Source organism: Marmota flaviventris, chromosome 1 (assembly GCF_047511675.1).
Source record: "Marmota flaviventris isolate mMarFla1 chromosome 1, mMarFla1.hap1, whole genome shotgun sequence".
NCBI lineage: Eukaryota > Metazoa > Chordata > Mammalia > Rodentia > Sciuridae > Marmota > Marmota flaviventris.
The window spans coordinates 118,584,472-118,597,192 of record NC_092498.1 but is presented as its reverse complement, the minus strand read 5'-3'; the positions used below and the strand labels follow the sequence as shown (position 1 = coordinate 118,597,192).

The 12,721-nt window shown below is 44.7% G+C and overlaps 1 protein-coding gene across 3 annotated transcripts in view; it reads left to right on the top strand.

Moving 5' to 3' along the window:
- Nucleotides 1–9,107, top strand: part of Morc2 (MORC family CW-type zinc finger 2) — a 38,253-nt gene extending 29,146 nt beyond the window's left edge. For 2 of the 3 annotated variants that reach the window (XM_027953431.3, XM_071615332.1), the window contains 9 exons: nt 1,346–1,420; nt 1,508–1,888; nt 2,461–2,592; nt 3,113–3,167; nt 3,680–3,821; nt 3,953–4,177; nt 4,282–4,375; nt 7,659–7,847; nt 8,809–9,107. In XM_027953431.3, coding sequence (XP_027809232.1) covers nt 1,346–1,420; nt 1,508–1,888; nt 2,461–2,592; nt 3,113–3,167; nt 3,680–3,821; nt 3,953–4,177; nt 4,282–4,375; nt 7,659–7,847; nt 8,809–8,877 — 1,362 coding nt within the window. In that variant the 3' untranslated portion in view covers nt 8,878–9,107. The remainder of the gene's footprint in view (nt 1–1,345; nt 1,421–1,507; nt 1,889–2,460; nt 2,593–3,112; nt 3,168–3,679; nt 3,822–3,952; nt 4,178–4,281; nt 4,376–7,658; nt 7,848–8,808) is intronic. The other variant, XM_027953432.3, reaches the window with a different exon arrangement.
- Nucleotides 9,108–12,721: the final 3,614 nt, after the last annotated feature.

The following is a 12,721-nucleotide window of genomic DNA, read 5'->3' as shown; positions in this document are numbered from 1 at the left end:
TTGGGGTTGTGGCTCAGTGGTAGAGCACTCACCTATCACATGTGAGGCACTGGGTTCGATCCTCAGCACCACACAAATAAAAAAATAAAGTCATTGTGTCCATCTACAACTAAAAAAAAAATATATTTTTTAAAAAGGTATGAAGATTATGCCACCTATGTATTTAATGACACACACACACACATGTATTTCTTTTTCTTGGTAATTTTCTAGAAATGAAATAGAAAAAGAGTTTGAAAAATTGTATGGCTTTAGCTAGGCACAATGGTGCATGCATGCCTGTAATCCCAATGACTGGGGAGGCCAAGGCAGGAGGATTGCAAGACCAGTCTCAACAACTTAGTGAGAATTTGTCTTAGGATCAAAAGGGTTAGTGATGTAGCTCAATGGTGAAGTGCTACTGGGTTTAATCCCCAGTACCAAAAAAAAAAGAAAAAATTGGTGGCTTTTTAAATAAGTCATATGAAGTTACCCTTCAGAAGATTATTTAATTTCTATTTTTTCAGCCTCCCACCCCCAGTAATCCTAGAAATTGAACCTAGTACCTCTTGCATGCTAGGCAAGTGCTCAACCAGTAAACTGTACCCCCTAGTCTTTTTAATTTATTTTTTGTGAGATAAAAGTCTCACTGAATTGCTGAGGCTGGCCTTGAACTTATGATCCTCCTGTCTCATCCTCTCAAGTAGCTGAGATTACAGGTATGTGCCACTGCACCTGGCTTAATTTCTATTCTTTACCAATATAAGAGTATCATTTTCAAATGTTTTTACAAATAAATAGGCAGAGATATGTATCTTAAAATTTTTATTTCTTATGTGTAACATTGGACTTTTTTCCTGTGTCCACTTATGTTTCTTTTAGAATCTCTAGGTCTTCATTCCTCTTTTTTTCCTTGGTTTGTCCCTTTTTTCTAGATACGTTTCATTATTTTATATTTTATTATAAAAGCTTTTTTTCCTTTCTGGCTGCTTTGTCTGTAGACATACTCTCACTAACATGAAGTGTCTTAATATGTGCCTCTCTACTGAGTCCCACATGTCTTTTCTGGCCTTGTCCGAGTTTCACACGTCTATTAGGTTTTTTTGATTCCTTTGATAGAAATTCAGTCTATAGATACTTTCCCAAGTCTCTCACTTGCTGGATTAATCACAGTGTCAATTTGCTCATATTTTAGTGTTTATGTATTTTTCATCTTCTTGATGAGAATGGAGGCTTGTAGAACTAGGACTGTAACCCAGGTTTTCTTTTTATTTGCCCACTGTCCCAGACACATAGTGATGATTCCCCAAAAATTGATTTGTATCGAGATATGCAGAAAACTTTTATCATCATATTTGCCTTCCAGAAAACCACACCCATCCGCTCCCAAGCTGACCTGAAGAAATTGCCCTTGGAAGTGACCACCAGACCTTCCACTGAGGTAAAAGTCTGGGAGCATGAGAAGGGACTCTTTCTTAGGTGTCCCAGGACAGGATCAATGTTCTCATTCTCTGTGGGCTTTTTATAGGAACCTGCGCGGAGACCTCAGCGTCCTCGGTCACCCCCTTTACCTGCTGTGATCAAGAATGCCCCGAGCAGACCTCCTTCCCTGCAGACTTCCAGACCAGCCAGCCAAACTCGAAAAGCCCCTGTCATCAACAGCCTTCCAAAGCCACCTGCTCTGGCAGCCCGGGTAGAGGCCAGTACCTCTAGGCTTCTCCAGCCACCAGAGGCACCTCGAAAACCTGCAAACAGTCTGGTCAAGACTGTGCCCCGCTCTGCCCCTCTGGTGCAGCCACTGTCACCATCTCTGTTACCTAACTCCAAGAGCCTTCGGGAGGTCCCTGCCCCCAAAGCCATCAAGACTCCAGTGGTCAAGAAGCCAGAGCCACCTATTAAACTCTCCCCGGTGAGATGCTTTACCCTCTCCCAAGCCCTAACCTATTACTAGTGCTGTAGGAATGGAATTACTCTGTGTTAAAGCCGTGGTAAGGGAACTGAAGGAAGAACATTAAATCGAGAGCTTTTCTGTTGATTCCAACGACGGGGAGTCTACATAGCTAAGAGATTTGGTCAGGGTCATAGTATAAATTGGTACCTTGTCCACAGGTTTTTCCCTGCTCCCCTGAGCTTTGGTCTCCATGAATTTTAATCATCTCCATGGGCTTCTCACATGTAGGCATGGGTTGGCAACCAGATCACAGCCTTGGCAGCTGTGGCAATGGTTAGTGTATATCAGAGAGGTCATAGCTAGCTGGCTAGGTGCCTAAGCAGTGAATGAACCAAGAGGCTTCTTCCATGACAACTTTGAGCAAAGGTCCTCATGGCACAAGGGCCAGAAGGTGTTTATATTTTGAACCAAGCAATGTCATTGCAGTTGAAGTACAAGCCCTTCTCTGAATGGCTCCTTTGTTCACTTGAAATTTCCTGTGCCTTGAGGGATGAACAGGGCCCCTCACTTTCCCATTCTCTTGCTTTTAGGCTACCCCTGGTCGGAAGCGGAGTCTTGGGGTCTCTGATGAGGAAGAAGCTGAGGAAGAGCCTGAGAAGAGGAAGGAACGGTGCAAGAGGGGCAAATTTGCTGTGAAGGAGGAAAGGAAGGAATCAAATGAGGTAGGTGGTTGAGGTGAGGTTCTCAGAGCCTTCCTCTCCAGGGCCTGTAGCCCACACTGTCTGTGCCAGCTCTGGCAACCCGGGTAGAGGCCAGTACCTCTAGGCTTCTCCAGCCACCAGAGGCACCTGGAAAACCTGCAAACAGTCTGGTCAAGACTGTGCCCCGCTCTGCCCCTCTGGTGCAGCCACTGTCACCATCTCTGTTACCTAACTCCAAGAGCCTTTTCACAAGCCTAGTTGCTCTTTGAAGGACTCAGATGAATAGAAGTTTGATGCCATTGCAGGATCTTTATTCCCGGGCCTTTAGTTACACTGGTACACATCAGTGGGTTAGAATCACTTCACTTCTCTGTGTCTGTGACATTCTGTTCCTTGCCTTCTGTCTTATTTATAAAGGTGAATTTAGAGAGTGATTTAAACTGTACCATGAAGGTGACAGTGAGACCCTGGGTAGCCAGTAATACAAGTCATCTTTTCAGGAGGCACTAGGAATGCCTCTAACAGTGTCTTTTTCTTACAGTTGTCAGACAGTGCTGGGGAAGAGGACCCAGCTGACCTCAAGAAAGCTCAGAAAGGTGAGTTTGGGGAGGTCCCTAGAAACCTGTGGGTAGGAGTGTAGATCTTTTGCAAGCATCAGTTTATTTTTGAAAGTTTGGGTTATCATTCCTGGGCTTGGGCTCTGTACTCAGGATCCTAATCTAATCTCAGAGATAATTCTAAAGATAGAACCCTCTCCTCCTTTTTGTGCATGTGTGTGTGTGTGTGTGTGTGTGTGTGTGTGTGTGGTGGTAATTATTGAGTGTAGTGTCTTGCACATGCTAGGTGAGTGCTTTACCACTGAGCCACATCTCTCAACCCTGTTTTGTGATTACTTTTAACACTAATTCCTTGATATTTGTTGCTGGTTGTCACTCATCCTCGTGCTTTTTGGCATTCTTTTTCTAAAGAGGGAGAAGTAAACTAAGATGCAGTGAGGGTGACAGCATTTAGGGGCTTCTGTCCTCCAAGCCTTGAGGACTACCTTTCTTAAGGTGGCTGAATGGAAGACTCTAGTTCTCTTGATTCTCACTTCTTTCCAAATTCTCAGATAAAGGGCTGCATGTGGAGGTACGTGTGAACAGAGAGTGGTACACAGGCCGTGTCACAGCTGTGGAGGTGGGCAAGAATGTGGTACGGTGGAAGGTGAAATTTGACTATGTGCCCACAGATACGACTCCAAGAGATCGCTGGTAAGGACCCCTTCCGGGAAGACAGAATGATAGAAGTTAGGGCATGGGGAGGAGAGGCCTCTGGCTTCCCTTCTAGTAGCTTATTCTAAGAGTCTGGGACAGATATAACGTAAGCTCTGTGTCCCCCATAGGGTGGAGAAAGGCAGTGAAGATGTGCGGCTGATGAAGCCACCCTCTCCAGAGTATCAGAGCCCTGACACACAGCAAGAGGGTGGGGAGGAAGAGGAGGCCGTAGTGGCCCAGCAGGCTGTAGCCATGGCAGAGCCCTCCACCTCTGACTGCATCCGCATTGAGCCTGATACCACTGCCCCAAACACCAACCATGAGACAATTGACTTGCTGGTCCAGATTCTCCGGTATGTTTCTTTTCTTTTCTTTTTTTTTTTTTTTTTTAACTCAAGACTAGCAATAGCTCTCTTTCCATGCCATTCTGAGTTCCTGTCGCTACTTTATTTCTTAGGAATTGCTTACGGTATTTCCTGCCTCCGAGTTTCCCCATCTCTAAGAAGGAACTGAGTGCTATGAATTCAGATGAGCTAATATCTTTTCCCCTGGTGAGTCTGGCCTGATCTTTGATTTTGTACCCCCGTACTTGCCCCAGTCTTGTTGTGAACAGTCTTGTGATTGCTCTTAGTTACATGCCCCACCTTAGCCAGCTTCCCTTTCTTCTTCTGAGCAGGGAAGACTTTATGTTGTGAGAAAAGTGGTTTACTGGTGTGCAGAGCAACTCTACCCCAACATATGTGGAGGTTAGCCCCCCTTATGAGTGCTACTAGGCTTGGTTTTTATGACAGGTATATCCCTTTGCCTTTACTCTAGCAGAGGAGTAAACCTGTTCTAAGCAACAGCAATGAGTTTAGAATCAGAGTGGCTAAAATGTGAAACTGGCAGGGAGGTAGAGAGAAGCTTGTGGAATGTGGAGATCAGTATTAGGGCTTATGTAGCCCAGCAAGTGTTGTTGATTTATTGCCTCTTTTAGAAGGTCCTCTGCTGGACCTCGTAGTGAGCAGTTCTGCTTAAACTAAGACCAGGTATCTGGTCATGAGGCCAAGATCTTCACAAGTGTTGTGGCAGCGGGAAACTGAGGGTGGGGGTGGAAACGACTCAGTGCAAAGAAAACAAGGGCTTTTGCAAATGCCTGCCTATGTAGGTGAAGGGTGATGTCTGAGGCTGGGACTTTTGTGAACAAAAAGGCTCAGGGGACTGGGGATGTGGCTCAAGTGGTAGCACGCTCGCCTAGCATGCTTGAGGCACTGTGTTCGATTCTCAGCACCACGTAAAAATAAAGACATTGTGTCCACCTAAAACTAAAAAAAATTTTTTTTAAAAAAAGGCTGGTGGGCTGAAAGGACGGGGTCACAGAAACAGGTTGTAAGGTGAGCTGAGAATAGGAAGTGAAGCATCTTGGGTCAATCTAATATAGTCATGCTGACTTAACCTCTGTAGAAAATGGAGGCCAGCCAGCAAAGGCTCGAGCTGAAGAAATAATTAATAATGAACCATGTCTAGAGTAGGGGCCAACAGTGTTTTTCTGTAGAGGGCCCATTAGCAAATAATTGAAGGTATGCAGGCCACACAGTCTCTGTGGCAATTATTCATCCTTGCTGTGTGTCTCAGGCCTGTGGGGAATTATTTTAGTGGCAAGTGTTAGGAAGGTAATAAGCTTTGTGCTGCATTGGAAGTATCAACACCATATTTCTAGGGCTGTGTAGTGTATAGGTATAGATGAAAGAGAGTCAGTTAGGACTCTCTTGAGAATAGGGGTCTAGGACTCATACTCAGAAAGTGGTATTAGGAATAGCTCAGTGATCTAGGGAAGGGAAGAGGATTAAAATAGAGATTTCAGGATAAGTATGTTCAAGATTTGGGGCTTTCATGTAATAGCTGTGTGCTTAATGTAGTTTGCCAGAGAGAAAAATACGGGGTTTTATCTCCTTTCTACTTTGAAAAAAAAATGAGATAAGCTAGGTGTGGAAGAAACTGACTCAGGAGAGGTAGTCTCTTAGTGACAGAGCCCAAATTTGAACCCAGGCACTTCTTAGGATAGATCATCTTTCTCTCCTTACAGTGCTGCCTTGCTCTCCCTGCAAAGTGAGGAGCTAGAACAGACTTAGGACGGTGTCTTCACAGAATGCTCCATGCATGCTTCAGCTTTTGCCCTTGTTTAGGCTTTGGGTGCTTTATGCAAATCCCAGGAGATAGGATGGCTAGGTCTGTCTGTCATCTTCTTGTCAGTCAGATTTGTTTCTTTTGGCTTAAAGTTGTTGCCAAACTCAGCAGTGGCTTGGTACAGCAGGACCTCTGTTTGGGGCTGAGCAACAGTGCCCACTGCAAAGTCAGTGTGAGTGTCTAACTCTAAAAATAGTATGTAACTTATTTTTATAAAATGAGGTATAATAACAGTGTACAACTTTAATCTCCTGGTTATAATGTCAGAAATCAAACTTTCTTTGGTATAAAAGAATCTAGGTTCATTTTGTCTCTGTCAGTCTGTAAATATTTGTTCTTTTTTCCTATCATGCCAGCCTAAAAGTTCCATTTAGAGGCCCTGTAAATATTAGATTCAAGTACCATTAAAAAATAAAAAATGTCAACAACAAAAAAACTAATGAAACAAACAGCTGTTTGTGAATTTAAAGTAAAAAGGTTTTTTTGTTTGTTTTTTAAAGAAACTAGTATCAATCATGGTTGCCCTGACATTGTGAATTTTAATGTTTTGGAATTGGCTTATTTATTTTGAGCTGCCAACGTAAGTATTTTTTTGGGTGTGCAAAACATGAAATATATCTAGTCATCTTGGTTTGAAAAGTTTAGATTCTTAGTTATATACTTGCTGGTTATAGTTTTTAAAACAGAATCAGAAACTTTTCAATGTGGGGCTGGGATTGTGGCTCAGAGGTAGAGCACTCGCCTACCCCCCAGTGCCCTTCTAGATGGGCAGCTGGTCTCCCTAGGTCCAAAGGAGAAAGACCTTCACATTTAACTCTTGGATAAGGACATGATCACACAGGTAAAGCACTCAGCACACAGGTAAAGCACTCAGCAAAATGGTATGGCAGATGGCAGCCATGAATAAAATAGGAGGGATAATTTTTTATAATGCGGGATTGGGGATTGAACCCAGGGCTTTGTGCATGCTAGGCAAGTGCTCTACCACTGAGCTATACCAACAGCCCAGGAGGGGTTATTTTTACTATTCCAGATGGCAAAAAAAGGACACCAGGATTACTGTTCCAGCAAGCATCTACCAACTGCAGATTTGTGTAGTAAATATTTTTGCAACATCAAACTTTTTTTACTATGTCCCTTGAGGACTTGAAACCCATGGGGTGGTAGTTATTGTTTTTTATTGGGGGGGGGGGTTGTTTTTATTTTTTAGTTGTAGTTGGACATAATAGCTTTATTCTATATATTTATGTCATGCTGAGGATCGAACCCAGGGCCTCGCATGTGCTAGGCGAGCACTCTACTGCTGAGCCACAACCCCAGCCTAGTAGTTACTGTTAATTAGCAGTTTGTCAAGATCTTTGAAAAGGCAGCAACATGCCTGTTTCAAATGAAATGTTACATGGAATCTCAGTGTAAACAAAAAACAATATTAATATTCTAATTAGGTCATATTTATAACATGATTTACTCTGCTTCCGACCAGGGGTAGCCTAAGAGCTAAGAGGAGGTTATTTCTTATAAAGACACATGAGCTACCAGCATTGAGAGGTTTCTTTTTCTTTTTTTTATATATATTTTGTTTTTATGTGGTGCCAGGGATGGAATCCAGTGTATAGGGCACTGGGGAACCCTCAGAAACTCATCTTGCCTTCACCCTTCCCTCCACAGAAAGAGTACTTCAAGCAGTATGAAGTAGGGCTCCAGAATCTGTGCCATTCCTATCAAAGCCGTGCTGACTCAAGAGCCAAGGCCTCTGAGGAAAGCCTGCGCACCTCCGAGAGGAAACTCCGTGAGACAGAGGAGAAGCTGCAGAAGCTGAGGACCAACATCGTGGCACTCCTGCAAAAGGTGCAGGAGGTGAGCCAGGCAGCCCTCTCATTGCAGTTGGACCACCTGGTCTCTCAGGGAGGGGGGCCTGGGCATCTCCTGCTCCCTTCTCACTGGATTCTATCCACTCACAGGAATCTGTGGTTCCAACCCTGGCTGCACTGCATCCTGACCAGGAGGGCTTGAGGTGGTGTGGCTGCCTGGGCCTCATCCCAGCCAGACCCACTGAACATTGTCCCTTATTCAGACATTCCAATGTATAGCCTGCTTTGAGAACCCTCCAGTCTACAAAAGTCTTGTTTTTTCAGATGATGCCCAGATGGGATTGGGTAGTACAGAAGTGGGGAGTGCCCCTTATTCCAGGCAGTGAATACCGAGGGGGCCTGCTCTGTGTCTGGAGGAAGAGACAGAGCTACTAATGGTGGACAGTGTGTGAGGTCACTTGTCAGGGTAGAAGACAAAGAGTGAAAAATGAGGGAAAATAAAAGAGTGAGAAATGAGGGAAAATGATCAGGACTCAGCCTGAGTGGGAGTTGTGGATAAAAGAAGTACAAGGACTTTTATGAAGGTGGCAGTAGGGAGTCATTGGAGGGATGTGGCCTGGTCCAATTTTCATTATGATACTCCAGTTGGTTGGAGGGGTGGAGGTTAGAACCAGGGAACATGTAAGTTCACACAGTTGTCTGTAAGAAATGGTGATGGCCTAGACATTGATTGGGGTGATGACAGAAGTGGGCAACACTAAGGGAAACACTCGTCTAAGGAAGTGGAACAGTAGAGCAGAAGGAAGAAATCTGGGCATCATCTGAGGTGGGGATGGGGGAAATGATCAGGACAGGAGCGAGCCTGGCAGCCAGGGTGGAGTGCATCATGGGGAGGGGACTCTGGGCTTAACGCCAGGAACTGGGAGAAGGGTGGAGAGGCACCCCCCCACACACAACAACAACAACACTTTCTGGCCCTGGCTGATCCCTGCCCCGCTCTGTTGCAGGACATAGACATCAACACAGATGATGAGCTGGATGCCTACATCGAGGACCTCATCACCAAGGGAGACTGAGGGGCCAGGAGCGAGAGATCAGCTCCCTTGCCTACCCACCCCTCAACACAGCAGTTTCCGGGGAGGGGGATTTCATTCATGGGTTGGTAGACTTAACCTTGGTTTAACTCACGTGGGACATTTGTGCTTTTGGAGGGAAAGATACTCTGATTCTTTGAATCTTCCTCCCTAAGTTTATAAATATTTATTTTTTAAAAGAAACAAAATGCTGTGCCTGCTGTGAGACCATACTTTTTTTGTGTGATTCTTTGGCAAAGGATACTTTTGCCACCCTAGGTTGCTGCTCCCGGCTCCTCAATACAGGGTTAGCACACCATCCAGAAGTTGGACCAGCTCCAGGGGTGGGGGTGGTTGAACAATGTGGAGAGCTGAGGGACAGAGGTGTGGGAGGTGAATTCACCAGAGCAGCATGGCCTCCTAGAGTCAGAGGGATGCTCCTCTTGCAGCTCCCATCTCAGCTCATGGCTATGAGATTCTGGTTAATTTGCTTCCCCATCCACCAAGTTCTCTCTGAAGAAGTGATGAAGAAGTGATTTTTCTCAGTTACCATGGACAAGGAGGTTTTCCAGCTTGAGTCCTGGTTGAAGAGTAGATAGCCTAGTTAGATCTCTACCTGGGTAGCAGCACTTAGGAGTGTTTAATTCCAAAGGAATCCTCAGGTGCGTGAAAGACCCCTGGTGCTGAGTTGGCAGAGGCCTCCGTCTGTGGCTGCCTCAGGAGTGCCTACGGCTGTTATTCTTATTTCTTCCCTCTGCTGGGCCCCATGGAGCCCCTGCACAGTCCCTGCTCTAGGGGAGTCAGAAGGGTCAGGGAGCCCCTGACTGCAGGGACTTCAAAAGCAGCTCTGCAGGAAAAGCACACCTGGCCTTCCCTCATTGTCCAGTCACAGTCCCTCAAGTAACAACTCAGGGTCAGACAGGCAAGAGTTGCTGAGTTTTCTCTGACTGTAGGAATAATTCTGGTTCCATTTCCCCTAACTCTTCCCACTTCTATTTGGGGCCTCTGTTGGCACAAGAACTGTGTGTGACCTTTTATGACTGATCTATGATTCAAACCACCTTGGTTTTTTTTTTTTTTTTTTAAACCATCTATTGCCCAGGCCAGCAGTGGCCAGCCAGTCTGCTGCCAAGTGAGTTCCGCAGGAGATGGAGAAACAGTGGGGAGCCACACCAGCCACATTGAAAATCCAAGGTCTTTCCCCACTTGTTCATGGAAGCACCTGTGACTGTTGGGTTTTGGGCTTCCCCAAACCATATCCCTGGGAGAGGGCTAAAATATGTCTTTTTTGGAACATCCTCCAAGACTCTTGGGGGGTTTCCTGAGCTGTTGATTCCTTTTCATCCAGCTCTGTTTACCCCAGGTAGCAAGTGGTCCATTTTTGTTCACAAAACTACTGTTTTAATCTAAAAAGAAGTTGGTTCTGCGTTTTTACTGGAAGATAATACTCAAGTTTTTTACTTACATGTTATCAAAATGCAATAGTATAAACTTGTACTGGTGAGACTCCCAAACTCAGTCTGTGTTCTCCTCAGTGAAATCAGCACTTTCCTCTTCATTTTTTTCTACCATGTGGCTTTAAACTGTCTTCAAAGTCTTCTTCCTCATCTCGCCATCTTCACTGAAGTTTTCAGCTTCAGTGTCCTTAGTACACACAGAAATGAAGACTGGATTCCTAGCTTCAACTTCTGGATGTGCTTATTAAGCTGAGGTTGGCCTCAGCTTTGCTGAATGCAGTCTTGTTTCCTAGGCAGAGATCCTTCTGTTCTAGATGGGAAGATAAAATGTAGTGGTCCCCTCTCCTTTCTTGGGAACATCATGGGACAGCTGACTTGCTTCCACCTATTTGATGATGTGGGAAGAGGGAGATGGTTTGATTCATCTATACTGGGAAATTCCTTGGCACAAGGCTGCCAGGAAGTGAATAAGGACCGCAATTCTAGTTTTTAAGAAGATTGGGATTTTGTTTATTTTGTCTGTGAAGTGCCACATGCACGTGGTAAAATTCCAGAGTATAAAAGGCTGATTTGTGAAAATCTAGGCTCCCTCCTTCAGTCCCCAGATTCTCCTTGGACAGTTTATCCATCCTGACTCTGCATACTCAAGTACCTGTTCTGTTTCTACCAAGTATATATTGGAGCCTATTTCAGAATTGCCCATATGGGTCTGCTTAATTAATTAATTAATTTGTATTAGGGATTGAACCCTGGGGCATTCCACCACTGAGCTGCATCCACAGCCCCCCTCCAACTTTTTAAAATTTTTGAGACAGAGCCTTGAACTTAATCGTTTTCTCCTGCCTTAGCTGCCCAAGTAGCTGGGATTACAGGTGTGCACCACTGAGTCTGGCCCTCTATCCTGAACAACCACAGAGCATTTCATTATCTTGAATGTATTGTCATTTCTTTTAACAATCTCCTATTTATAAACAGGGTTGTTTCTAACATGAAAAGTACTGGTGAGTGTGTGTGTATATTTGTTCATTAACTTAGATTTGTATTTAGAACCATTTCCCTGTTTGGAATTATCTATGTCAGACTGTGGGTGCACTAACAACTCTAAAAATACATTCCCACACTGCCTTCCAGAGAAAGACCTCCAATTTCAATTTCTACCACACAGTGTTTCCCCTACCCCCACTTCCAACTTGCCAGTTGGAATTCACTTCTCTGAATTGTTTACTAATGTGAAAGTTAATGATTTTTTTAGAAAGTTTGAATCAATGAGACTGAGGGCTTTTAACTGACCAGTTGTGTTTCTCTTCTGGTACATGGTTTCATGTGGTTTTGAATCATGAGTTTGGGACTTACTTGCAAATCATGAAAAACAAGGGGGCAGAGTCCTCAGGTAAGTATCTCCTCAGCCCCCAAGTGTCCCAGGGATTTCCCATTTAAAACTTCACTTTGGGGTAAATGCTATTAACCAGGTCGACATTTTCATTTACCAAAGAAACCAAGGACTAATAACAGAGTGAGAAAACACCTCTGGTTCTTTTGTAACTGTGTGAGTAACACTGATTTTTTTTGGGGGGGGGGGCGCATATCGGCTCCTCTCTTGTTACATCCAGTTCCTGGAGTTACAACATGACTTTCAAGATGCAGGATTCAAGCAGCATTAGACCAGAGTCCACAGCTCTAAGGACCAATAAGTCAAGCTTGATAAAGCTCCAAACGTTTGCAATACACACAGAATTTAGGGGTTGGCCTGTGTAGCTAGCCTGTGCTGCCTTTACTGACTATATGCCCCTGTTGGAAGGTCATTCTATAGTTGAGCCAGGTTGTAAGGGACTCATTGATAGCCACCAAGCATTCTAAGAATTCCACTGGAGGGTTCTGGCCTTGCTCAGAAATGGAATCTCTGAGGCTTCCTAGGAAATATGTTGCCCTAGGTTCTTGGAGAAGTTGCTACAGCCAGCTTGGCCACAGGAGGCAGAGCACCTTGAACATACCTTCAGACTGTCAGTTCCTGATACTGCTGGAGGCATACACTCTACTTAGCAAGACATGGACTGTGCAGAGGGGCGGACCTGGCAAGGCATATCCCATTCAGCATATGAACCAGGATGTTGCTGGGCCTGCTTTTTAATTCAGTAACTTGCCCTATGCTAGTCCCAACCGAGGCCACTGTTGGGTCCAGCAAAACCAATTTCCCAGCTTGTAAGGAGAAGTTACTGTCCATTCTGGCTCCCCATTCCTCCTCTAAAAGGGGTTGAATGATGGTAGAGCTTTTCCAACCTATTTACTCACAGGATCAAGTGTCCACCTGACATTTATCCAGCACTTATAAAAATCCAGTAATACTATTGCTCCTCTGGTTAAAGTTGGGATAGGGATTGGTTCCTGAATGC